At 45.7% G+C, this 27368-nt stretch overlaps 3 protein-coding genes across 8 annotated transcripts in view; all 3 read left to right on the top strand.

Annotated features, from left to right (window-relative positions):
• Window positions 1-4191, top strand: part of agtr1b (angiotensin II receptor, type 1b) — a 28847-nt gene extending 24656 nt beyond the window's left edge. The window contains exon 2 of the mRNA XM_037280316.1: window positions 2424-4191. Coding sequence (XP_037136211.1) covers window positions 2498-3592 — 1095 coding nt within the window. The 5' untranslated portion in view covers window positions 2424-2497 and the 3' untranslated portion in view covers window positions 3593-4191. The remainder of the gene's footprint in view (window positions 1-2423) is intronic.
• A 143-nt stretch (window positions 4192-4334) lies between these two features.
• Window positions 4335-7249, top strand: cpb1 (carboxypeptidase B1 (tissue)). Its single transcript, XM_037280308.1, has 11 exons — window positions 4335-4453; window positions 4816-4891; window positions 4963-5087; window positions 5167-5266; window positions 5323-5424; window positions 5495-5599; window positions 5668-5778; window positions 5846-5936; window positions 5997-6199; window positions 6652-6736; window positions 6861-7249. Exons 1-11 carry the CDS (start codon window positions 4389-4391, stop codon window positions 7046-7048), a joined length of 1251 nt encoding a protein of 416 aa, XP_037136203.1. The 5' UTR covers window positions 4335-4388; the 3' UTR covers window positions 7049-7249.
• Window positions 7250-8312: 1063 nt separating this feature from the next.
• On the top strand, window positions 8313-13652 carry gyg1b (glycogenin 1b). 6 transcript variants are annotated; one of them, XM_037280318.1, is made up of 8 exons: window positions 8313-8473; window positions 9565-9700; window positions 9773-9947; window positions 10010-10172; window positions 11914-12040; window positions 12520-12724; window positions 12850-12882; window positions 13044-13652. In XM_037280318.1, the coding sequence occupies exons 1-8, from the start codon at window positions 8467-8469 to the stop codon at window positions 13230-13232; spliced, it is 1035 nt and encodes a 344-aa protein (XP_037136213.1). In that variant the 5' UTR covers window positions 8313-8466; the 3' UTR covers window positions 13233-13652. The 6 variants fall into 6 exon arrangements, with proteins under 6 accessions (XP_037136213.1, XP_037136212.1, XP_037136215.1 ...); XM_037280317.1 differs by having other exon boundaries at window positions 12817-12882; XM_037280320.1 differs by having other exon boundaries at window positions 12520-12719; window positions 13044-13246.
• The last annotated feature ends 13716 nt before the right edge of the window (window positions 13653-27368 follow it).

The following is a 27368-nucleotide window of genomic DNA, read 5'->3' as shown; positions in this document are numbered from 1 at the left end:
ATGGAAAAACACTTCGAATTCTCATAAAATCATAAACTGAGCACATGGTGGAGATTTTCAGACCTTATTTACAGAGGCGCTTATCATAAATCCCTTGTGAAACGAAAGATTTTGTCGGAAATGCCTCAAAAGTGAAATTTGAACATTTTATTAAGAACACCTGTGGCACAAACTGCTGCCTTAAAAGGAGCCACGATCGATGCTGAGACCTATACAGAGTTCAAAGTGACCCCAAATAAAGTTCTGCTGTTCTAGGAGGCTTTTTATGGCCACCTGCAGCTAAACTGCTACTCTAATCATTAACAATGGAAAACAACATACTGTACAAGTAAATAACAAAGCAATGACGTGCAATGCCTGGCCCCTGTGCAGGAAAGCGTGCAAGATAGCCCATCATTGTGTTGTCGTTGGCAGTGCCAAGTCGTCCTGCGTAAGCCACAACCTTAACGATACGCTTGTTGTTCTTCACCAAAGTCGGGAAGATTAAATTGTTCTGATAGAATGCTGTGGAATCGGCTTCCATCACTTGTGATGAATTGTACATTACCTGAAAATGTTTATTATTATGTAAAGTTAATTACTGGATTAACATTTTTGACATGATGCCACTTTATTGTTAAGAAAAATAGCAAAGCGCTCACTCAAAAAATTCCATTAATGGCGACTAGCATTAATATTTACTTGTGAATGAATGCAGAAATGTAACACTTGATTTATGTTGTCTTCACAATTATTCAATAACAAAATATTTGAATATTTCTCATTTATGATAGATACAAAAAAATACAGAAATATAAAGCGAACGAGCCATTGCCACTCAACTACAATATTATCTTAAAGCAATACTGACCTCTTGTGGTCATAGTGAGCTGTCAACTGTCCGCTTGAGCACTTTATCAAAATGGCAATAATAATATAGTGTACACCCCACAAAAAATATATATTCATAATTTTGTTTTTAAAATTGTATTTTTTTATACTTATAATTGTACTTCAGCTTGAATTTTGCCACAATACTTCACAAACGCGGCTTTAGTAAGTGATCCACTGACAAATAGAGTGGGCAAAGGTAGTTTTTGGTGAATGAATAGATTTAACGCAAAAATGAAATAATAATCAAGATTTAGTTCCAATGTTCACATATAGGTGGCAGTCCATTTGCACACTCAACATTTTTTTTGATAGAGCCGATGAGTGTTTGGGCTAAACTGTTGGTGGTGGACATTCAAAAGGCAAACAAAACTTTAAATCACTTACCCACAAAGCTGCATTTAAAAAAAAATGGAGTTAGCCCACAACAGTTCTCAGTGACTCATTTATTTAGTGTATGCCGCGACAATTATTGTAGGCCAACTAATGAGGCCCACAGAGCCATTAAACATAAAACCAGGTAGTATAATTTCATCTCTCTTGCCTGTACAAATGGAAGCAAAGGCTCACCACCCCCGGGCTAATTTTCCACCACACGCAGGTTTGGTTTTCTCACCGTCGGGCCTAAAAAAAAAAGTTTCCAGAGAGCCGAATCCCCGCTGTCTTGTTTGTTTAGGTGCACGCTGATTAGACGTTCTCACGCTGAGGCACGACGTATCGAGGCGAGCATTTTTCAAACGTGTCTTCTTATACCTTTTGTGCTTTAATGACGCGCTAAGCCTATCTTGGGAGCTTTAACACAGGCCGTAACGCACAGGGACCGGAAGGGAAACTAAAATCCCTGATGCGGCTTTCCTGGACATTAAAAAAAAAAAAAAAAAAAAAACTCCGCAAGCAACATCTGCTCACCAAAGCATACAGACACATTTTATCCTGATGAGCGAGAACTGGACATTAAATTTCACATTTTATATTGCAACAATTCATTTCAAGGCAGCCTCAGCTCTCCAGCACTTTGTGCAGAAATGGAATTGTCGAATTATTAATAACGTTATCCTTCTGGGATCCACCCAGGTGGACGGACGGAATGTCGCCATTCATTAGCCTATTCATTAAATGACGAGTCGGGACGTTGAACATCTGAGTAACGATGTTCCTCAGGAGCATTTTTGGAATATACGGGCATTTGACATCTGTTTTTTTCACGGCCTCCTCTTTTAGCGAGGTAGCATAAAGCGTAAGGATGCTTTTAATGCTGGGCTCGGTAATGAGCTCGTGTGTAGGGGTGAGCGCTTTTGTGTGGATTTAGCGTTTATGGGTCGTGCTGGTGCCAGAGGTGGCAATAGTACTAGCACTCAAAATAGTTTCTCTCTTTTATTGACTTGCATAGTGCTCATACTGAGAAGACAGACGGTGGGGGGCTGGACACGTTATCTAAACATCTTTCCATAATTTTTTAATGTTTATTAAAAAAAAAATGAAATTATCATTGAACAAAAGACTCTGCCACTTTCCAATGTCTTTTTTTTCTTCTTCTCGTGACTTCTTTATAGGACAAGCTACAGCAACTCTGGCCCAAGGCTTGTTTTAAAGTTCTAACAGCTGTCAGCGGAATCCAAGCGGCAAAATGGAGAACGTGACAGCAAGGACGACCAAGGAGATCAACCTGACATGCGGCATGTCCGGAAACCACGATATCATCTTCACCTTGGTGCCCATCGTGTACAGTTGCAATTTCGTCATCGGCATGGTGGGCAACTGCATGGTGGTGGCCGTCATCTACTGCTACATGAGGCTCAAGACGGTCGCCAACATCTTCGTGCTCAACCTGGCCGTGTCCGACCTGACTTTCCTCATCACGTTGCCCATGTGGGCCACATTCACCGCCACGGGCTACCACTGGCCGTTCGGTGGGTTTCTGTGCAAGACCAGCGCCGGGCTGGCCATGTTGAACTTGTACACCAGCACCTTCTTCCTCACGGCGCTCAGCATCGACCGCTACCTGGCCATCGTGCACCCGGTGCGCTCACGACGCTTCCGCACGGTGGCCTACGCCCGCATCACCTTCGTGGTGGTGTGGCTGGTGGCCTTGGTCCTCAGCGTGCCCACGGCCTTGACGCGGGACGTGCTCAACGTGGCCAACACCAACAACACCTTGTGCGGTGTCCTGCACCCAACCTCGGAGAACCGTGAGAGGCTCAAGGGTCTCCTCCTGGCCATCAGCCTCATGAAGAGCCTGATGGGCTTCCTGGTGCCCTTCGTCATCATCATCACCTGTTACTGCCTGATCGGGCGGGCGCTGGTTGGCGCCAGGCACATCCAGAAGAGCTCGAGGTCTCGCGACGACGAGGTTCTGCGGATGCTGGCCGCCGCCGTCCTGGCGTTCTTCCTGTGTTGGATGCCGCACCAGGTCTTCCACTTGCTGCAGGTTCTCACCCAACTCATGAAGATGGAGAACTGCACCTTGGTTGAAATCATCGACACGGCCATGCCCTTCACCATCTGCCTGGCTTATCTCAACAGCTGCGTCAACCCGATCGTCTACGGGTTTGTGGGACGCAACTTCCGCAAGAACTGCAAGCGGCTGCTGCGCTGCTCGCCGTCCAGACCCACTGGGGGACACCCCAGCATCAGCTCCAAGATGAGCGCCTTGTCCTTTCGGGCCTCCGAGGCTCTGAGCCTGACTGCCCTGAAAAGCAAGGCTTCGTCCGATGGGAAGTAACAGGGGCGGGGGAAAGGGGACTACAGAGGCCGAAGAAGAAGACATTCCACGGTTGGAAATGCTGAAGCATGCCGGTCTGTTTTGATGTCCTGTAGCATGCTGGTCCATCAGTTACAAGGAAAAAAGCATTTTCCCTCCCTTGTGATCTAAGTTAGAAAGCCCAAAATAGTTACCTAAAAACAAAATGGTGGACTTTGTGTCCAATTTCTTGCATGGGTCTTTTCATTTGCATGCAGCATGTGAAGTGGGGGCCATGAGGACACGGTGTCGTCATGCTTAGAGGTCATCAAATGTTTCGTGTGTGCAGTCGGAAGTGCAAAAAAAAAAAAAATTTGTGAAGCGACAAATGTGGCGTCAATGTACTGTACGACAAAAATATTGAGGATGCTTTTTGGTGGTTGTACTGTCCAATGTGCTCCTCGTGGCGATGTCCAAAATATACTTGGTGGTAACAATGTAAAAAAAAAAAAAAAAAAAAAAGTAGAAAGGGTCTGTGGTATTTAAATATGTCGATATATTGTTTTTTACCGTCTATGTGTACAGTTGTGAATATGTGAGAATATAAATAAAAATATAACATTAAAATTGATACTAATCTATCTTTCTTTCTTCTTTGCTTGATTATGAAATGTGTCATCATTCCTAAAAATGTCACCTTGCAAGTTTCAACACCTCGGTTGTATTAATGATTGACTTATGCATGTCGGAACTGATTACAAATGACAGGGGGGGGGGGGGGGGTCGTGCCCACGCTTATAAGAGCCTTGCAGCGGCCACGTCAGCCCGACTTGCCAACATGAGAATCCTCCTGCTTTTTGGACTGGTCGCCGTGGCCCTGGCGGACGTCGCTCGCTTCGACGGGTAACGTTTCCCAATCTTCTGCCGAAAAGACAATTCCATTTTTCTTTTCCATGCCAAACACGCTGAGCAAATCATACTTTTTGCTAATGCTGCATACTGTGACAAGTGGCTGCGATCCATCACGGCTGGCGCTGGCTTCTGATCCAGTTCAATTAGCCTCCCATCAACTTGGAGTATTACAATTTTCCATGCGGCGGCAAACAAGAAAGTTGTCATCTTCGGGAGGTCTTCGTTACACCCCGCTGTGACGCACTTTATCATCGGTGTATCATACCGAGAGCCTTTTCTTGTATTTTGCCAAGTTTGACTGAGGTTGAAGAGTTTTCTCCGGAATAAATTCATGAATACAATTTCCCCCCCAGCCAACAAGTGCTGCGTCTGAAACCAGTTTTGGACCAACATGTGACCCTCATCAAGGACCTGGCACAGACCATCGAGGTAGACTTTCAACTCTAACGTACCTTCACGTGCCGTCGCTGTAGCTCAAGCACGATTGTCTTTTTTACTAGGTGGACTTCTGGAGACCCGAGAGCGTCGAGCTGGTGACCATCGACACGGACGTGGACATCCGTGTGCCCGCTTTGTACCAGGACATGGTGCTCATCATGTTGCTGCAAAGTGACATGGAGCATGAGTAAGATTCGGATTTAGTCGTCTGAGAAATTCTCCCGTCAACCTAGCAGCATTTTTTGGCTAAATGCCTTTTCTTAAAGGGTGCTCATCGACGACCTGCAGTCTGCCGTAGAGGACCAGGCCGACAATAAGGCTTCACCCCGAAGCCACAGCTACATCAATTACAACAGCTGGGACAAGGTAAGAAGAAGTAGCTTCCACTTTTTTCCTCAATCTGCAATTTTTTGTTCTGTTAGGTCCAGGCATGGATTGCATCCATTTCCTCTTCCAACCCGAGTCTGATCAGCAAGCAGGTGATTGGTAACACCTTTGAGGGACGCCCCATGACTCTCCTCAAGGTCAGGCCTTTTGAGCAACAGATCTCGCCATGGAACACGATTGCATCTGACCATTTGTCTGCCACGGCAGCTCGGCAAAAAGTCCAGCTTCGCCAAGCCCGCCATCTTCATGGACTGCGGCATCCATGCCAGGGAGTGGATCTCGCCTGCTTTCTGCCAGTGGTTTGTCAAGGAGGTCCGAGCCAAAGAACCCCCCCAGTTTCAAAATGAGGGATGTTTTCCTAACCGCTTTTGTGTCTTCAGGCTCTGTCCACCTACGGCAAAGATTCTCAGATGACCAACCTGCTCAACCAGATGGACGTCTACGTCCTTCCAGTCTTCAACATTGACGGCTATGCCTACACCCACAAGAGCGTAAGTGCCCCCCCCCACCCCCCCAAAAAAAAGATGACTGACTGTGTTTGCGCTGTATGCTTTTCAGAACAGAATGTGGAGGAAAACCCGCTCCAGGAGATCTGGATCCAGCTGCATCGGAGCCGATCCCAACAGAAACTGGAACGCCGGCTGGTGCAGTGAGTAGGATGAAGATGATGGAGACACAATGGAGACGACAATCGGGGTCTTCATTTCAGCCATCGGAGCCTCCAGCAAGCCCTGCAGCGACACCTTCTGCGGCTACAAACCCGAGTCAGAGATTGAGGTCAAGAATGTGGCCGACTTTATCCGCGCGAACAAGTCGATCATCAAGGCCTACATCACCATCCACTCATACTCGCAGCTGCTGCTCTTCCCTTACTCGTACACGTATGAGCTGGCTGCGCACCACAGCGAGCTGGTCAGTACCAAACTTCTGGCTCTCAATTGGGAGGATCCAGTTAGTTCACACTCGCACCTCCAGTCACTAATGCTTGGCATCTTTTTGACACTTGAAAGGAGATGAACAAAAGAAGTCTCGCAGATGAGGAATTTCATTTCCTGAGCGTGCCTTGATTTCATTTCCTGCCGGGCGCCGGCGCAATTTCCGTAATAATACGTTACACGTGCGTACGCGCGTGTTTTTTGCCGTTATCATCTGGATTGAGTTCATGGCTTCTCGTCCATCTTTAAATCCTAACTTGCAAGTATTTCCACTCATAAATCCAAGTGTGTGTGTTTTTTCTGATCACCAAAGTCTGTTCCAAGTCGAGGATCCCCCCATGCAAACTTCTCCTGATCTATAATGACTGGTAGTGTAAGAAGAAAACATGCCGACTCGTGTCTTTTTTTTCTCCTCCGTATTCATTGCAGCTGAAGATCGCTCAGGGAGCTTCTGCCGCTCTTCGTGGTCTGTATGGAACCCGCTACACCAGTGGACCTGGAGCAGCGACCATCTGTGAGTAAAACTGACCCACCGTGAAAGGCTTGACAGTCTAGTTGTCTCGTGACCAAAACCATGCTAGGCTAACCTTAGCTTCTCTGTATACAAAGCTTGTCTCTCTCTGTTTACGTGCCCTCAGACCCCGCCGCCGGAGGCTCCGACGACTGGGCCTACGACCTGGGTGTGAAATACTCCTTCACCTTTGAGTTGCGCGACACCGGTCGTTACGGTTTCCTGCTGCCCGAGTCTCAGATTAAGCCCACGTGCGAGGAGACCATGCTGGCCGTCAAGCACATCGTTGCTTATGTGCAGAAGAACCTCTATTAAAAAAAAAAAAAACTGAGTGGGACCAGAGAAGCAAAGGACCCCCGCCAACAAGTTCTCCAGCCTCCCCCCCGGCCCCTGGCAACCTCTCCGCCATCTCCAGCCCCGTATCCATGGGAACGGTCACCACCCGCCATGTTTCCTTGCTGTGCTTGAGAGAATGTCAAGATGAGTGTGAACAATAAAATCAATGATCCATCCCCACGTGCTGAATCAAAGCTTTATGTGTGTATGATAATAGAGTGTCTGCTGCTTCGTCTGATGGGAGGGGGGAACAAATGTAGAATAAAACACTCATGTATAGCTAGTAAAAACAATGGGCCCACTATACAGGCTTCACTGCATTCAATTTAAAATTATATAGTTTGGGGGGCAGGGTTACAATACACTACATTTATTTAGAGTCAGCCTAGGCCTCCGTGGAGTTTAAGAGAAAGAAAATTGCGCAAATAAAACTGATTGCTGTGGATCATACATTACATTTTTTGAAACTGCACAACAAAAACATTTATAGAAAAAATAAAAATATTAATTAACAAGTAGTACCTAAACAAAACGAAAAACAAATACTAACTCCACATGCGTTTACAGAAGACATGTACATCCGTTTTTTCTAACGTAAAATACACCAAGCCTGTTGACGCGATAAAAGTTGGGAAACACCAAGTGCATTTGCCGTACTTCCCTTTGTCCACAAGGTGATGCCAAAGCATCATATTTAGCCATCATACGCTTTATGGACGGTTCCTTGATATGTCCTCCAACACTGCAACATTCTTCAAATATTTTCAGAGCACCGCAACACTCTGCTTTACACACATTCCAATGTGAAGCAGTTTAGTATTTATAAAATAAGAGAAAAAAAGGATCTAAGATGAACCCTTCTAAGTTATAGTGGAATCGGATCAAGGGTTTCTGAAGGACTGGTCGTATTTACCATTTATCATTTAGCTGTCACTCTGCATCATTTGCGGAGCTGTATTACCACGCTACTTCTGGTCACTTAACTACTCTATTTATATAACTTGTGCTAAAAAAATATGTAATTTGGGGTAGTGTTTGTTTTGCTGGAGCGGCTCCAACCACTCTGCTCTCAGATCGGGGGGAAAGGCAAGTGATTAAGGATTGTAAAGTTAATTAGCTTTCAAATTGGGGTTACTAGCCGGTGTTAGTTACGGTTTCAAATCACGGTTTGGTAGCATGTGTGCGTGCGTGGACAGGAGACAGGACATACGGGACACCCCCATTCCCAGTCACATGACGCTGACCACTGTCCCACTGCTATAAATGCACCACAGTAAAATTTAGTCGCTCCTTTTCGTTTGCACGCCAAAGCTGCCCTGAGTGTACGTGCGTGCGTGCGTGCGGTGGTCGCGTCCAAGAAGCTACGAAGACGTAGCTTGGACTTTCTTCCTTCGGTCATGGCAGGTATGGGACAACGGAACGCGACTTTTTCTCCAAATAACGCGATACTGTCCAGGGGGCGAGACCTGACACTTAAAGTGCGTGCGACGAGCGTGGAAAAGTTTGTACTGAAATATAAAACGACGCGCCTAGGTAAAATGTCACCGGAGTGACAAAGCGCGATTTCTACTTGGGGTGTGTGTCGTTACTTTAAACTCGAACTCATGTGTGTACAGGTTTTAAGTGATCTTTTTTAGGTTAAATGTCAGTAGTGTGTCGATCACCTGACGTCATCACTCATGCTGTCGTCACAAGACGCAGTGACATCAAACAATTGAACAATGTGCAGTATTTGTTACTTTAATTTTGCATTTTAACTTTTAAAAAAAAGTACTGTCAAAAGTGACAAATACTCTATTGAATATTGTCAGTTGAGTTGTGTTGCTATGACATCATAACCCTGTCAGATGCAATACAATAATTACGATTATTATTGTCTAGCACTGTCTTTGTGCATATAAACTGCCAAAAATTGAATGCGATATTTTTTGTGCTAGCCTGTATGGTTACATAATTTGATAACATAACATCTGGTCGCCATGACAACTGAACATGGATGACAAAATATGTAAAGTCGGGTTGTGTCGATTAGTATTGTTCAGGTTCGCCTAACGTTCTTTAAATCCAATTCGACAAATAATTATAGCAACATGTAAGGCCGTTTCTTTAAGAATTACGACTGTGTTTTTGTCACTTTGTTTGCTATACAAGACATCACTCACTTCACGTCAAACAAAATGGATGCCAAATGTCCCTGTCGGAGAGGGTGGTTGGCAGTTTGATGTATTGTTTAGTATTATCTGCTATTATTTGACAGCTGGTCCAAAGCCCGGATATAAAATGGGTGGGTTGCGTCAGGAAGGGCATCTGGCATTACGACCTGTGCCAGACAAATCATGTGCGTGCCTCGCTGGGGCGACCCGTGACAGGACAATCCGAAAGTAGCAACAACAACCACAACAACTCCATAGCTGTCACTCTTTTCATATTTCAAAGGTTATTAAAACACAAGGGAGCCATTTGAAATGTTGCTTAAGAATTTACAACGCCCACAGACCAAGCTTTTGTGACGTTGGCTACCAATGACAGCTATGCGAAGGGAGCCATGGTTCTGGGTCAGTCCCTGCGGCACCACAAAACCTCCAAAAGGTTGGCAGCCCTCATCGGACCCCAGGTGTCTGAAGAATGCCAGTAAGGAATCTCCATTCCCATCCCATCCATCAATCCTGTGTTGTTGTTGTCTGACGCTTGAAAAACTGTCAGGTCCGTGCTGAGGAGGATCTTCGACGAGGTTCGGCTGGTGGACGTGCTCGATAGCGGCGACGTGGCTAACCTGGCGCTGTTGAAGAGGCCCGAATTAGGCATCACTTTCACTAAACTCCACTGCTGGACGCTCACACATTACTCCAAGTGTGTCTTCATGGATGCAGACACTCTGGTGAGACAAATTGATGTCAAATCAATTTGAAAAAAAGTGCCTGAGCATGTTTTCCATCTCAGGTGCTTTCGAATATAGACGAGCTCTTTGACAGAGAAGAACTGTCAGCTGCCCCCGATCCCGGCTGGCCTGACTGCTTCAACTCGGGCGTGTTTGTTTTTTGTCCGTCTGTGGAGACTTATGACAAACTCCTTCATTACTCCACAGAATACGGCAGCTTTGACGGTAAGCAAACTTGCACAAGTCGCGGGGGGTGGGGGGCTTGTGTCAAATTTACCGTCGGGATCCTGGAAGCTGCATACCTTGTTTACGCTGTCAGTGTACCAAGAAGTCAGCATTGGTGTTTATTTTTTATGTAGGCTGACACATGACTGGAAGCTGCTTTGACCTTTTAGCCAGAGTGGCACTTAAGCTTTCCATCACTCTACAGATTATGAATGATATTTTTAAAAGACAACAGAGATAGCGATGTGATCCGGTGTGTCCTCTCCCTGCGTGCCTGGCTCCAAACAAACATTGATACACAACAATAAATTGGCAGGATATCAACAACTACATACCAGAAATCCCCGAGTCATTCAACACAGAAAACATAACAGAATTTTAAAATGTGATAGACTGCAAAAAAATATATAAACACGGCAGATTTGTCATGAATATGACTAGCATTTTTTTTTTTTTATTAATAGTATCGAGATATGGCTGAATGTTCTCATTTGCAGGATACCCCGTGTTATTTGGAGTCACCCCCCCCCCACTCAGGGACATCAAACTTCAAAAGAAACGTTAATGAAGAGAGTAGTTCATTGAGTTGACTGCAAATATCAGTAAATCGGCACCGGTGCGTTACTTGAATTATTCCCATCCCTTGAGGGATAATATTATTTTGTCAGGGGAAAAAAAAAAAAAAGTGCACTAGGTATCATCGCAATAAAGCAAATGAGGGATGAAACGATGCGCTTGAAACTTTTCTAAAGCAACGGAAGTCAATTAAGACGCCGGCGCTAACTACCTTCCTCGTTTGATGACTTACAAGCATTAATTGCAGAATATTTCACGACGGGAAGTTGGATATGGCTTCTATAATGGAGTAAAGGGCAATTAAAAAAGGAAGACATTACAGCCAGTATAATCTTTAAAAGTGCGCACTGCACCCCAGTTGGCATTTAACAGATGCTTTGAGTGTTTTTTTTAAATTTATGAAGGAAAATGACTCATGAAACATCATAGATGCAATTAAACCGTGAAGAACGGTAAAAAGTAATAAAAAACCCAGGGCGCACCCGCTCGGATGTTTTCACTTTAGGCTGATTGTTTGTCATTTTGGAAATGCAATAGAAAAAAAAAAAAATGCACGCTACCTGCTAAGCAATGATGCCCTCAGGAGCGGGTGGAAACTGACAAAGAACAACTTTGGAGTTTAATCACACACTTAGACGCAAATGTAACTTCCAAGAACTCCAAAACTGCAAAATTCACAAGCTTTCCACTTTGATAGTGTTGGGATCCATCCTGAGTTGTCCCGATCAGTCATTGTCAAACCTCCCATTGAATAAAAATGTAGTGAGCAGAAAGTAGGCAAGCTTTCCTATTTCTAGCAACACACTGATCTTTGATATTTGCCATGGTGAGGAAGAGGCTTAGGTGTCAACTGTAACGCTCGTGTGACACATACTATAAAGCTCTGGCCGCCAACTGTGAAATGTAGCAGCATACATGTAATGTACACTGTGTATTAAAAAGTCAGCTTTCATGTCCAGATGATTGCGTAAAAATCATACCGACTCATAAGGCAACTCATTCACTCCCATTGACGGCTATAGACGTCAACAATTTTAACAGAGCAGGTAGAGGAATTAAGAAGTCTGGCTTTCACGCTACTGGGAAAAATAAGCAGCAGTTGTTTTTGGTGCACGATTGTTCGACTTGGAGCTAATACTATCCTGATGCCTCCCTTCTGTTTCAGGGGGAGACCAAGGAGTACTAAACGGCTTCTTCAGCGACTGGGCTACGGCTGACATTTCAAAACACCTTCCCTTCATTTACAACCTCAGCAGCATCGCCATTTATACGTACCTACCGGCTTTCAAGCAGTATGTGTCTCACTTTGCTGACATACTGGAGCGGGTGCCTTGAATATTTGGAACGGGCAATGGGTGGGGTGATAAATGTAGCCGTCAGTGGCGCACAAAAGAGGCGCGGGGCACTGAGTTCTTTTTATAAAGTTGGAGAGTAAAATCATACGACAGCCAAGTGTCTGCGTACGCCGTGACGAGGCGTACGCAAATCACGGCCTGGTAATCACACGCTGACACGGAGTTGAGAGCGACTTGAGTATTGGGAGGGCTGCAACTCCGGATAGGGTTTCTACCCCAACAGCTGATTGCAAATCCCCAAATAGAGCTGTTTATTTAAAGACCTTTTATGTTTACCACTCAGCCAGGTCATTGTGCGTCCACTCTTGTGGCTGTGCACCCCCCACGTTGTTTTTTGTTTTTCCTGGCAATGCAGGACGGATGAGCGTGTTTTTCCAAATGAAAACCTTCGTTGTCTCCGCTCCGTCTTCTTTCAGCTACGGCGCCAAGGCCAAGGTGGTCCACTTTTTGGGGAAGACGAAACCTTGGAATCACAGCCTGGACACCAAAAGCAAAGGGATATCCGGCGGAGCGCACCCCTCCTTCCTCCTGGACTGGTGGGCCTTGTACTCGGCCAGTGTGGTGCCGATGCTCCAAGAGCAATACGGAGAGCGGGCCTTCCACTCGGAATGCATCGGTGAGGTAACTATACCGTCCGTATTTTTTTTCAATGTGATGCACTTTGTTTCAGTCATGACAGATTATGTAAATATGATTGTTGTTATGTATTTCTGGTGGTGGATGATGTTCCTGATTTTCCCGTAAAGTTCCCCTACATGGTTACTTTTGGCAGCGTACAGGTATGGAAGAAGCTCAACTCAAGCAAATCAAAGCTTGTTGGCTTTGCTCCCACCTCACATCAGAGCTTCTGCGGCATTCCTTTCTTCTGATGCTTTTTTTAAAAAATTTTTACGAAGTACCTTATTTGGGACTCATATGCTGTTTTCACTGGTTTCCTCAGGCCATGAAGGAGAACCTGGCGGCCGCGGCTGCAGCGGTCCACCTGTCGCCGCCGCAGCTGCAACAGCAGGAGGAGCAGCAGCCGTCTTCTGAGGAACGCAAGCAGAAATGGGAGCAAGGCCAGGCGGACTACATGGGGACGGACTCCTTTGACAATATCAAAAGGAAGCTCGATACTTTCCTCAAATGAGGGGGGGGTGGAAATGGAGGGATGCACTAATACAGCCACAAGTGCACTTCGATAGAATTGGAGAGGAGTTCATTTATTTCACTAGTTGGATATTTGTCCCCCAGCGTTCATGATTTCACCTAGTTGCAATTTTTTCTCCCTTTCTGTTGAAATGAATTGAGAAGCTTTATTTAGATAAAAGTAATGCTTTGCCGCCATGTTACAGCAACAAGAACCCTCTTGAAATTGGTGCATCAATTCCTTGCAGGTTTTTTTGCGTGATTCCTTTCATAAATAAAATACTATAATAATGTTTTTCAATCAAACGACTTGACTATGTTTTTTTTCTATCATTTTGTAATTCATTGATATGCACCTGTATATCATCCACCAGCCTTGCCCTTCTACTCACCAAAGATAGCAGCATTAAATGGTTTGCTCTGCCAGAATGATATTTCCCATATAGCGCATTGAGTGTCTTTTATGCGTGTTTACTTAATTATTTGAACTAGTGTTGTATGCATGATATGGGAGTGTCTCTTCTGACAAGTTGTCAAAGACGCGCTTTTGTGTCTATTTGAATTGAGCTTTCTCGGCTACCGTACATTCCCGCTTCAGCGAGCAGCTCTTCGGGTTGTTACCATTTCAGGTTTGTAGTGAGCAGGGCTGTGGACTCGGTCGGATTTTTGCACCGAGTCCGGCCTCTTGACCACCGAGTCCGAGTCCGGCTGTCCATTTTTTCTGTTAATTCATGTGACTGCTTAGTCTTTATTCAAGGCTAATTTAGATCAAAATCTAAATAATTACAACAGTTTTGTGATGGCTTTGTCTTTATTAAACATATAAACCAGTGGTTCCCAAACTTTTGCAGGCTGGCGCCCCCTTTGGCTCCCCAGTGAATTCCTAGCGCCCCCCCCCCCCCCCAAGGACCGGCATTTATATAAATAAATAATACATTTATATAAATAAATAAATAATACATTTATAATATCATTACCATTACGTTGAATTAGTGGGAGCATTGAGTTTGTTTCTCAGAAACGAGCCGGTCCCATCTAGACGTAATCGGAGACAATGACACCCGAAGTGATTTAAGGTTTGTCTTTTATTGCAGGATGCTTGGTCTCCACGTGTTGAAGCAGTTTTGAATGCTTCACTGCCTGGTTAGTTAGCCTGTCGCCACATATTAGCTTTGCGGGCTCGACTGGGGAAACATGTCACGTGACCGGGACGAGTGTCTTGACCTGAATTAATTGATCGTCGATAAAAAAAAAATTCTGTGCGGCTTGGCGGCCCGGTACCAAGTGACCCACGGACCGGTACCGGTCCGCGGCCCGGTGGTTGGGGACCACTGCCCTAACCAGCTCAACACAACACAACACGGCGCGTTCTGGCGAGTCCCCAATTTCATGTTGACTTGAACTCAAGATGATGTTGACCGCCAGAATGCGGTTTTTATTATAAGATAAAATTCTGAACATTACAAGCTTGAAATTACAAACCTGAGCTTTTGCTTTTGTAGTCTATGCTGTCGGATCTGACTGGGCCAGAGCGGCGTGTTGTGTACAAATCGACTGCCGCCCCCCTACCGCCCCCCTACCGCCCCCCTACCGCCCCTTTCTTCCTCACCGCCCACTTTGGGAACCACTGATATAAACGAATACAATAAACAGATACTTTCAAGTTTCAATTCAACGACTTGAGTTTGTTCTTAGGAACAAAATCGCCTCAACCAAGTCAGCCTTCATCGCGCCGCGCTGATCAGACATGATAAACTTGAGCCCGGAAAACAGGCGCTCTACGCTGACTTGGCTGATTGGCATTGCTGTTAGTGTCCGAGTCGCTGCCTTGAGGCCGGACGGATAACGATCAGCTGTAACAAATGGGCTCTCTTTCATTCGACCAAGTGCCAACATTGCCCCAATTTCTTCATCTATGTCGGTTGGCGAGGTGGCGGCCGACAAACGCCGGCGGCGCTCAATGCTATCAAGTTCTTTTTCAAACTCATCCTCCTCCGTATTTTTTTTATTGTCGGACTCGGTGGACTCGGTCAAAATCAGCACCGAGTCCGAGTCCGGCAAAAATGACAGAGTCCCCGAGTCCGAGTCCACAGCCCTGGTTCCAAGCTCTGTATTTGCTGTATGTATATGTAAATGCATACATGTAAACAATTAAATGAAAGGAGAATAATTGTTAGTCGTTACGTCAGTGGAAACTCGCTAGCTCTTGTGAAACAAGAGGTGGAGCGTTAGCTAGCACACCCACAAGTAGCACTCACTCGGCTGTCAATCAATCGATAATCAAGGAAAGCGTTTGATTTGAACGTTGTTTTTCTATGTTTTTCCATGCAAAATGTTTATGTCCAAACTTGAATACTGGAGGCTCCACGTCGGCTGCTGGTCGTCTATCTGCATATCTCGAAAGGTACTACATGCCCTCCCCACTTTCTATGTAGCATTATGCCTCTGGTGACTAGAAAGGTGGACCTTAACGTTTGCCTCCTAATCTTAAATATAGTAGAAGGTCATGTATTATATGACTTGATCCTTAAAAAATATTAGGAGTCCAAAATGTTATCACTGAACATTTTAATTGCTCCCCTCCGTGAGTCGTCACCTTACCATGGTGGAGGGGTTTGCGTGTCCCAATGATCCTAGGAGCCATGTTGGCTGGGGCTTCCTGCCCCTGGTAGGGTCACCCATGGCAAAAGGGTCCTAGGTGAGGGGCCAGACAAAGCATGGCTCAAAAAGCCCCTTATGATGAAAAAGATATATGGACTCAGATTTCCATCGCCCGGACGCGGGTCACCGGGGCCCCCCTCTGGAGCCAGGCGTGGAGGTGGGGCTCGAAGGCGAGCGTTTGGTGGCCTGGCCTTCGCCCATGGGGCCCGGCCGGGCACAGCCCGAAAAGGAAACGTGGGTCCCCCTTTCCATGGGCTCACCACCTGTGGGAGGGGCCAAAGGGGTCGGGTGCATTGTGAGCTGGGCGCGGCCAAAGGCAGGGACCTTGGCGGTCCGATCCCCGGCTGCAGAAACTCTTGGGACATGGAATGTCACCTCTCTGGCTGGAAAGGAGCCCGAGCTGGTGTGCGAAGCAGAAAAGTTCCGACTAGACATAGTCGGACTTGCCTCCACACACAGTTTGGGTTCCGGTACAAGCCCTCTCGAGAGGGGCTGGACTCTCTTCCACTCTGGAGTTGCCCACGGTGAGAGGCGTCGAGCAGGTGTGGGTATACTTATTGCCCCCAGCTGGGCGCCTGCACATTGGGGTTCACCCCGGTGAACGAGAGGGTAGCCTCCCTCCGCCTTCAGGTGGGGGGACGGGTCCTGACTGTTGTTTGTGTCTATGCAACAAACGGCAGCTCAGAGTACCCACCCTTCTTGGAGTCCCTGGAAGAAGTGCTGAAGAGCGCTCCTTCTGGGGACTCCATCGTTCTACTGGGTGACTTCAATGCTCACGTGGGTGATGACAGTGAGACCTGAAAGGGCGTGATTGGGAGGAACAGCCCCACCGATCTGAACTCGAGCGGTGTTCTATTATTGGAATTCTGTGCTCGACAGATTGTGTTAGGGTTTACAGATTATCTTGATCGTATGATTATCTTGGAATGTAACCTGTAATAATTTACCTAGCTTGTCCTGTTTTAACAAAAGTAGTAGACCAAAGTGCTAAGATCTTTTGAACTGATTGACTAGCTGCAGAGGAAGCAATCAAAGTTGCTTTGTTTACACAACGTCGTAAAAGACCCCCTGCTATGCTTTGATCAGCAGTATGCCTAATGTCTGAACGCCAGCATGTTGATGATAACGATGATGATGATGCAATTTTTGCACTTGAGTTTACAGACTTTTTCCCAGATCTGTGTGTTTCCGAATGATAATGTCGCAACATTTATCCTTTTTGGTATAAACTTATTTGTGCTCATACTTGTGATCTGACAACTGAAAATCGAGAGAAGTGGTTGTTTTTGTTAATGTAAAAATTGAGCAAATATGTGATAAACAGGAGGGAAATGTTGGAATAATTTAAGTGAAGCCTTGGCCTGCCAGACCTGGAGGCCTTGTCTTTACGAGTTTGACTTTCCTTTTACCTAGGTTCTTCCTCTTTAGTGACAGGGATGTCTTTTGATCCCTGTCAGCCATATGTATCCTTCCTGTCCTTATGTTGTCTGTGTGTTTTTGTTCCTGTAAGAGGCCTTCACTAACAATGAGCAGAGCTTATTTGCATAGGCGAAATGTTCTTATTTGGTTCAAAGAAACTTCATTCCTTTTAGTTAACTGTAGGTTTGGTTCATAGATTGTTGTTGATCAGAACTGGTTTTCTTTGTTAAGTGTTATATACAGTTTGAAGTAGTTGCATACAAGTTATCCCATATTTACTCAATGTTTGTTTAAGGAACTGCATACCAGTTACCTCACACTTACTTAATGTGTGTTGAAGTGTTTAGGACAAGTTACTCATTATTATTGTGTGTTAATTTACCAAGTAGATAAAGTTAGCAAAGGTTTAGTTGCATTGTTCCACAGGAAAGCGGCAATTCAAGTTATCTGATCACACTCGAGGACGAGTCATCCAACCATGGGGGAAGACAGCTGGTTGAGGAAAGAGGACAAATTCTGCGGGGGTCACGGGCCGACAATGAAGTGCTAATTCACACCACACTACATTCCTTAGCTAATCAGCGTTGCTACAGACACAATCTCCCCTCCCTTTAGTGTAGCAACGCCTCTGTAACCAGGGCAACCAAAACATTAAAAAGAGGAGCACGTGAAGTAAGGACTCAGAATTGATGGAGATACGTGGTATCATCTGTCCCAGTGCGCCCCAGTGAAGGGTTCCTGCAAGGAACCAGATCCGCCATCGACAGCGTCCCCGCCCCCAGTTCAAACAGAGGCAGAATAATCCTCTTCCCCCTTGGTGGCCAGGTAGTCCACCCTGAGCCACTGAAGACGGCGACCACGCGGCAGATATTTCCAAGTTCTCCCCGGACAGAGCAGAGCTGCGAAGGGGGTGAGAATTGTGCTCACCCTCCACCAGTGGGCGTGCCAAGCCCCCAACGGCTGAACAATCACGAGCAATTTTTATCTTGAACTGTTATTGATAACATTCTGGTCACCTAAGGCAGAGGGACTGTGTGAGACTTTTCCTGCAAAATAATATCTAGCCGCAGGTTTTTCACTCACACAAAATTTGGACTGGAGTATTGAGGGAAAACCTCATCTTCACTGGAAATGATTGCTGTCATTGTATTTTCTTACTTATGTTTGATTGATCGGGGTTGGCATAATCATATGATAAAACAGGAGGGATATGTTAGGGTTTACAGATTATCTTGATCGTATGATTATCTTGGAATGTAACCTGTAATAACTTTTACCTAGCTTGTCCTGTCTTAACAAAAGTAGTAGACCAAAGTGCTAAGATCTTTTGAACTGATTGACTAGCTGCAGAGGAAGCAATCGAAGTTGCTTTGTTTACACAACGTCGTAAAAGACCCCCTGCTATGCTTTGATCAGCAGGCCAGGGGCTTCAACCCCATCCTGTCCACTCTCACCCCCACTCTCACCCCCACTCTGTTTCTCTCGAGAAAAATGCTCCTGCATGAGGCCTGAGTCTCAGACCTCATTCGATCATCGCTGTACGCACAGCGACGAATGGACTCTCCACCTGCAGGTGTTTAAAAGGACTTACTTGTCTCCCGTGTGGTTCTTGCAAAATAAGTTAGAGTGAGCGCCACCCTAACAGACTGTCAATAATGAACACCATGTTCAAGCATAAGGGTGTCCATGTGTGCACTTGGCACCAGGACACCCTAGGCCGCAGTTCGATGATCGACTTTGTAGTCGTGTCATCGGATTTGCGGCCGCATGTTTTGGACACTCAGGTGAAGAGAGGGGCGGAGCTGTCAACTGATCACCACCTGGTGGGTTGGCTCCGATGGTGGGGGAAGAGGCCAGTCCGACCTGGCAGGCCCAAACGTACTGTGAGGGTCCTGGGAACATCTGGCAGAATCCCCTGTCAGGAAGAGCTTCAACTCCCACTTCCGGCAGAGCTTTTCCCACGTCCCGGAGGAGGCGGGGGACAATGAGTCCGAGTGGACCATGTTCCGCGCCTCCATTGTTGAGGCAGCCGACCGGAGCTGTGGCCGTAAGGTCGTTGGTGCCTGTCGTGGCGGCAATCCCCAAACCCGCTGGTGGACACCGGCGGTAAGGGATGCCGTCAAGCTGAAGAAGGAGTCCTATCGGGCCGTTTTGGCCTGCGGGACTTCGGAGGCAGCTGACAGGTACCGGATGGCCAAGCTTCGGCGGTTGCTAAGGCAAAAACCCGGGAGAGGGAAGTCTGAGAGTCCCTCCCAAAGCTGCTGCCCGACCCCAGATAAGCGGAAGAGGATGGATGGATGGATGGATGGATGGATGGATTTTAATTGCTCATTTCCCAAATGATCCTGTTGTAATGCACAAGATTATTTGGGCCACAGTGAAAGGAAACAAAATAATTGCTCTACAAGTTGTAAACTTACATGTCAACGTAAGAAGTACCGTTTTTTTCCATGTATAATGCGCCCCCATGTATAATACGCACCCTAAAAATGGCATGTCGATGCTGGAAAAAAGCCTGTACCCATGTATAATACGCACCCAAATTTTGACTTTTTTTTTTTTTTTTAAAGTCCCAATGATCGTCACACACTAGGGGTGTAAATCGCGGGTTTTGTCACGATACGATATCATATCGATACAAAGAACCACGATACGATATTTGCCGATATCTTAAAGCCTGCTGTGATTCATTCACGATACATCACGATATAGTGCTCTATGATCGATATTTTTTTTTTTTTTTTAATAAAAAATATAGAACAATATCCTGATTTATAACAATTCATACGCAAAATCAACAAGGTACTGCAAACTCTTTATTTAGGAAATTACAAGAGTATTGTAGTATACAAAGTGCTTATTTTAACACTGAACTTTGATGTCGTGTTTTTTCTTTAAATGTGTGGCGAGATTTGTGGTCCCTGAATATTTGATCACCGCATGGCAGGATTTACAAACTTTTTCTTTGGAATCCAAAGTGCTTCCAAACGAATGACTTGAAGCAAATTTCCTCGTCTTTTTGGACACTAGCCATAGCACCAGCCCAGGAGCCGCGTACTAGTTGTCGACTCCCCTTTCACGTGCCTGCTCTGCTCACAACACAACACGCCGCGCACTGCTCCCGGAAAGAGGAAGCAAGCAACAATGAACTGGATTTCAAAATAAAGTCGCGTCTAATGTCCGAGGTCAAACACGGCGATATAAATCGATGTTTACGTTTAGCATCGATGCCAATAAATCGTAGAGCATTATATCGATTAATCGATGTGTATCGATGAATCGTTACACCCCTATCACACATGCATCTGGGTGTGGTGAAATTTGTCCTCTGCATTTGACCCATCCCCGTGTGATTTTGATCCATCCCCTGGGGGAGAGGGGAGCAGTGAGCAGCAGCGGCGCCGCGCTCGGGAATCATTTGGTGATCTAACCCCCCAATTCCAACCCTTAATGCTGAGTGCCAAGCAGGGAGGCAATGGGTCCCATTTTTATAGTCTTTGGTATGACCTGGCCGGGTTACTTAAGTCAAAGTCAAAGTCAAAGTCAGCTTTATTGTCAATCCCTTCATATGTCAAGACACACAAAGAAACCGAAATTCCGTTTCCTCCATCCCACGGTGACGAGACATACAAGTAGGCGACACAAAACAAAAACAAGAATGCCCAAACCATAAATAACAAATAATAAATAAAATAAAATAAAATGAGCGATGAATAAATAACAGACCCATTAAATATGAGGGGCAAAACCGAGCCAGTGTGCATACAGCAAGAACAGGACGCTACGCTGAAAGGGGGAGCGAGTTCAGGATCCTAACAGCCTGGAGTACGAAGCTGTTGGAAAGTCTGGTGGTGCGGGAGCGCAGGCTCCTGTACCGCCTCCCAGAGGGCAGAAGTTCAAACAAAGAGTGAGCGGGGTGACTCACATCACTCACAATCTTGGTCACCTTGCGGGTGAGTTGGGAGGTGTAAATGTCCTTCAAGGAGGGGAGAGAAGCACCAACAGTCTTACTAGCCGTTTTCACTACGCGCTGCAGGGCCTTCAAGTCTTGGTCAGTGCAGCTGCCACCCCAGACAGCAATACAGCTGGAGAGGACGCTCTCAATGGTGCCGCGGTAAAAAGTAGTCATGACGGCCGGAGGAGCCCCCGCTCGCCTGAGTTTCCGAAGGAAGTACAGGCGGCGCTGGGCCTTCTTCGCCAGCGACGCGGTGTTGGTGGACCAGGAGAGATCATCACTGATGTGCACCCCCAGGAACCTGGCACTGCTCACTCGCTCCACCACAGCCCCGTCGATGGTCAGCGGCAGGTGTTGGGCGTGACCCTTCCGGAAGTCAACAACAATCTCCTTGGTCTTGTCGACGTTCAGCAGGAGGTTGTTGTCCCTGCACCACGCGGTCAGAAGGTCAACCTCCAGCCTGTATTGAGTCTCGTCTCCCTTGGTGATGAGACCCACCAGAGTCGTGTCGTCAGCAAACTTCACTATGTGGTTGCCGCTGCAGGTGGCAGCGCAGTCATGCGTCAGGAGGGTGAAGAGCAGCGGACTGAGCACGCAGCCTTGGGGGGCCCCTGTGCTCAGCGTGATGCTGGCGGAGATCTTGTCGCCAACACGTACCACCTGTGGCCTCTGACAGAGGAAGTCCAGTAGCCAGTTGCAGAGGCAGGTACTGAGGCCCAGCTTGTCAAGTTTGCTGATGAGACGCTGCGGCACAATGGTGTTGAAGGCAGAACTGAAGTCCACAAACAGCAACCTCACATACGAGTCCTTCCCCTCCAGGTGGGTGAGGGCCGAGTGGAGGGCAGAGCAGATGGCATCCTCAGAGGACCGTTTGGCCCGGTACGCAAACTGGAAGGGGTCAATGGTGGGGGGGAGAACTGACCGGATGTGCTCCAAGACAAGCCGCTCAAAGCACTTCATGATGATGGGCGTAAGTGCCACGGGGCGGTAGTCATTGAAGCAGGACGGAGCAGGCTTCTTCGGCACAGGTACGATGGTGGCAGCTTTGAAACACGACGGGACGATGGCCTGCTGCAGGGAAGTGTTAAAGATGTCCGTGAAGACACCCGTCAGCTCACCAGCGCAGTCCTTCAGCGCTCGACCCGGGATGTTGTCCGGGCCCGCCGCCTTACGGATGTCGATAGCGGCAAGTGTCCTCCTCACGCTGTCGGCGGAGAGGCACAGGGGCAGCTCGTGGGAAGGGGGAGTTGCCTTCAGCGGGCAAGTGCTGTTCTGAGCGTCGAAGCGAGCAAAGAAGCGGTTGAGGTCATCGAGCAGACGGACGTCTCCATCACAGCTCTGCGGCGCGGGCTTGTAGTCCGTGATGGTCTGAATGCCCTGCCAAAGGCGCCGTGCGTCCCTGCTGTCCTCGAAGTGGGCGGTAATTTTGCCCGTAAACGTAAAATTATTTCAGAAAAAAGATCATCTTTGGGAACAACCGGATGTTTTTCTGCCGGTCAGTATCACTGCGCATGCAGTAGCAAACTCGATAGCGAAGAAATATGTGAAACTCTCAACGGGATCACCAATATTTGAGTGATGTTCCAGTTATTTATCACAATTATTTATTATTAGAATAATAATATATATAATATATATAATAATTATTTATTTATTATTCACAATTGTCATGGTGATCTTTCTGGTGATTTCTTAACTAGGCTGGATGTATTTTTTTTGTTGGCGTTGATTTCTCCGACTGCCCAGAAAGGCACCACCGCGATCAGTTAGGTTAAAATGAAAAGAGAGGAAAGTGACGTTGTAAAGAACCATCCGTGACAAGATTTTCTTCAAAAATTGTTGTACCATGATTTTCTTCAAAAAAAAAAAAAATTGTACCCATGTATAATGCGCACCCCAGATTTTAGGACAATAAATTAGTTAAATTTTGCGCATTATACATGGAAAAAACGGTATATTTTTGGAAAAATGTGTGCATTTACTTGCATTTTAACTTAAAAAGTATATTTTTGATCAAGGTTGGCACACATGAAAAGTGAAAGTGTACCACTTTGTTCTTCTAATGATATGACTTGAATCTAAAAAAAAAATATAAATCTAAAACAGAAAAAAGCATTTTGTGTAAAAGGTATGTTACTCGGTTTTTTTCTTGCCTGCTTTACAGTATCGGAGAGGTTTGTGGACCAAAGGTGCAGCTGACCTCTTGTGGGACATGCTCGAGGGACCTGGAATTGGATCCATGAGGTTAGTTCAGGGGTGGGCAAACTACGGCCCGCGGGCCACATCCGGCCCAGGGGACCGTTTAATCCGGCCCGCCAACCCTGAATTAATTGTATTATTAAACTTTTTTTTTTTGTCATTTTGCCTGCAATGACTGCGTTTCCCCAGTCGATGGGGAACCGCTCGCCTGCGCCTTTACTACCGGAAGCCGTGTCAGAAAGCTCGGTGCACACTCACAAGTGCGTGTACGTACGTACTCAGTAGTACGGACATGGCGCACTCGCGCTCTATTTGTATCAGTCCCGAATTTAGAGCGTGGGCTGTGACGACAGCATTCTTGTAATTCGCTCGCTGAGCTTTCAGATACAGTTTTACGCTAAAGCCACCCACAAACCTTCCCCTGGAATCCTTCCATTAAAATGAGTGGCCCGAAGAAAAGAAGTGAGTGCCGAATGTTAAAAGAGTGGCCAATTTGGCTCGACGTACGCGACGTGACGTTCAGCCACATCAACCCGTCACAGATCGAGGTAAACGGATCTCTCCTAAGAATTGCCACAACACATTTTACTCCAGACTATGATGCACTATCAAAAAAGGGAGACCAACAACACTGTTCCCACTGAAAATGAAGGGGAGGCTCTCAAGTTTGTTGTAAAAAAATGCATTTTGAATATGATTTGTACACATAGCAGGGATTGAAACTAGCGACCATTCTCATTTTCAAACAATGCAGGATGCTCAAGGACATTGATGCACCACCTGTTTGCGACTAATCTTAACCTGTAAAGTTCTTAAGGCTTACTTTAAGGAAGTGTTTCCCGTTTCCTCACCTCTGTTACCAGGTGTTTGTGAGTTAAAACTCTGCTCTGATGTTCAGATACCCCTCACCGTGTTGCCGTTTTGATTACTTTATTTGGATGTATGCTTTCACCGATTCTTCAAGATGATATATTTGGTCAGAATGTTTGCTGTTTGATGTGATCTCATAAGATAAACATTTTTCATTAATCTGACCTGCAGGCACTGAAGTGATGGAGACTGTTATTCATAATAACAGTGTCGTATTTTATGAGAATCACTGATAGCAGTTTTTTAGTGATTTTTTTTTTAATGCTGTTAATAAATGCATTTGTTTTCAAAAAACTTGTTTGGAATATCCATGCTTTACTACCTACTAAAGGCCAAAATCTTTTATGCAATGACCTTTACAGGTCGCTTATATTACTTCACACAAACACTACGTCCATCTGCTCCTGGTTCGGCCCTCCGGTCCAAATTTAGAACCCAGTTCGGCCCGCGAGTCAAAAAGTTTGCCCACCCCTGGGTTAGTTGTTAGTGTTATGTGCTTGAGGAGCTGATGTGCGATGTCATATTTGTCACCTTCTCATGGCACACGTGTGCCACCAGGGAGAAGGTGAGTGTTAGGGTTAATAGATTACCGTATTTTCCACACCAAAAGGCGCACTGGATTATAAGGCGCACCCTCATTGCATTTTTTATTTTAGAAATTATTTCATATTTAGGGCGCACCGGAGTAAAAGGCGCATAAAATAGAAGCTATACTGCAACAAACTGAGGTTGACAAGGGTTGCGGTATGCATCCACTAGCCCAGGGGTCCCCAACCCCCGGTCCGCTACCGGTACCGGTCCGTGGGTCACTTGGTACCGGGCCACCAAGCCGCACAGGATTTTTTTTTTTTATATCAACGATCAATTAGTTCAGTTCAAGACGCTCATCCCAGTCACGTGACATGTTTCCCCAGTCGAGCCCGCAAAGCTAGCAAAAATGAGTAAGAATCTAGTTTGAAAAATGTAAAAAAAAATTGGCGATTCTCTCCTAATTACATCCGTCGGTTCAGGTCAAGACGCTTGTCTCGGTCACGTGACAAGACGCGTCAGTCGAGCCCGCAAAGCAAGCAAAAAGGAGCAAGGAACAGATGTTTGGAAGGCTTCTTCGGAAAGGGAAAAAAGCCCAATGAGGAGACGGAAGTAGAGGCTACGACTTCTAAGAAAAGGAAAGCTTCATTTAAAAGAACATTTCTGGAGTTCTAATCAAAATATGGATTTATTTCCACAAGTGACTGAGGCGCCAAGCGCACTCGGCATGTGGCGACAGGCTCGCTAAAGGCAATGAAGCCTTCAAAACTGCTTCGGCACATGGAGACCAAGCATCCTGCATTAAAAGACAAACCTTAACCACCGGGTGTCATTGTCTCCGATTACGCCTGGATGGGACCGGTGTTGTGCTCGATTTGGTTCCCCCGTGAGATTTCTTTCCCCCTGCCGCGGGAGCGCGCACACCTTGTTTGGAAAGCTAAAAACCGATGCCGTACGGCGTCGTACGGCGTCAGCACTATGTTGTTTTCAATAAAAACTTGAAGAACTCACGTTTGCGTCAGTCAATTTTAATTTTTAGTAAGGAGTATTCTAATTTGATGTCTTTAAGTTCATTCGCGTTCTGCCGTTGAAGCGGGGTGCATTCAAAGACCAGTCGTACAGACGGAACACTCAATCACTTCACCAAAAAGCAATGATATAATTACGTGAGCTCTTTGCATAAACCTCGATGCAAAGAAACTCCTCTTTTTGGGTACCATTACATGCTACAAGGAGTATATATATTACAAAGGAGACTTTATACTTAATTGTGATCATCATTCATCCATCCATTTTATTACTCAGGTATTTTCAAAGCAAATTAATATTGTTGCATTTATCAATTTGCTTTAAAATGACAGCGCAATATAATTAAAAGGTGACACTATAGCAATTCAAACGTGTTCATTTAGGAAAAAGCCACACACGTTTTGTGATCAAATCTTTCATAACGAGAATGATTTGAGTGAATTGATTTGAATGAATAATTGAGAAGAAATCTCAGTTCCGAAGGCTCCTTTTGTCCCAAGCAAAGTGACAAGTGGTGGGGAGGGGGGATAAAAATTGTAACAGGAACTCTATAAAAAATGTCAACCCGTGAGAATTTGTGCCCCCCTCCCATTTTGAGAACGGTGAGTCCTGGACATCGACTGGCTTTTTTTCTGTCTTCCTGGGGGTCTGTTCAGGTTGTGTGGCAAATTTGAACAGATTCCCTCATTCCTAGGCCAAATTACAGGGGGGAACACATCCTCACGGCGGCCCTGTGAGGATATGTCCCCCCCTCCCCCCATTTTGAGAACGCTGACCTGACATAATTACCCATCTGTTGTCTGTCATGTGTAGCTTCCCCACAAAAAAAGCACAAGTTAGATAAATCATCTGTGAAAACAAAGACAGAAGGATTGCTATAGTACTTCCCTGTGTAGAACTTAACTGAGTTGTATATAGCATTGATAGCACAGTCAAGACCATTCTTTGGGTGGCAATAACTTCTCTTGGGTGCATATTACTTACCAGTCTCTAATAGAAGCGTTGTGGCAATTTGCAGCCTGTACCTGTTTATATCATGTGTCTTTGCTGAGAAATCTATTTCTTCATTTGAAAGAAGATGTTCTGCAAACTGAAAAAGACAATGTCAGATGTTTACAGTGCATAAAGAATGCTTTAAATGTTTGCCGTCTTTAGCCTATATATCATACAAAACATTCTGCTGTCAGACAATTTGTTTTAGTCCTTTGTTATATGAACTCTAAATTTGTTTTTTTAGTTTTGAGTAATGTTTAATTAAGTTTTTGCATACTTGAGTGATATGAGTTTGGTAAATCTAGTCTGTAAATCAAATGCATACTTTCAAAACAGAGACACCACAAGAGGTTGAATCTTGTTGCCTGGGATGGAGGACAGTGCCACAAGTCCACCTGGAAACATTGCACCCTTTCTTGCGCATGAACGCCCTGAAATATAAGAGCCAGTACATATCAATAAAAATTTCAAGTTTTATCCGTC

This window comes from Syngnathus acus, chromosome 20, assembly GCF_901709675.1.
Source record: "Syngnathus acus chromosome 20, fSynAcu1.2, whole genome shotgun sequence".
In the NCBI taxonomy this organism is placed as follows: domain Eukaryota; kingdom Metazoa; phylum Chordata; class Actinopteri; order Syngnathiformes; family Syngnathidae; genus Syngnathus; species Syngnathus acus.
This window is presented reverse-complemented; position numbering and strand designations above follow the sequence as displayed.

What these genes read in the sequence shown, in the direction of transcription:
- cpb1 (XM_037280308.1), top strand. Translation starts at nt 4,389, where the DNA reads ATGAGAATCCTCCTGCTTTTTGGACTGGTCGCCGTGGCCCTGGCGGAC. An exon ending in GACGTCGCTCGCTTCGACGG is followed by an intron (nt 4,454 to 4,815) that starts GTAACGTTTCCC and finishes TTTCCCCCCCAG; the next exon opens with CCAACAAGTGCTGCGTCTGA. An exon ending in CAAAGTGACATGGAGCATGA is followed by an intron (nt 5,088 to 5,166) that starts GTAAGATTCGGA and finishes CTTTTCTTAAAG; the next exon opens with GGTGCTCATCGACGACCTGC.
- gyg1b (XM_037280317.1), top strand. An exon ending in TCATGGATGCAGACACTCTG is followed by an intron (nt 9,948 to 10,009) that starts GTGAGACAAATT and finishes TTTCCATCTCAG; the next exon opens with GTGCTTTCGAATATAGACGA. An exon ending in ACTCGGAATGCATCGGTGAG is followed by an intron (nt 12,725 to 12,816) that starts GTAACTATACCG and finishes TATGTATTTCTG; the next exon opens with GTGGTGGATGATGTTCCTGA.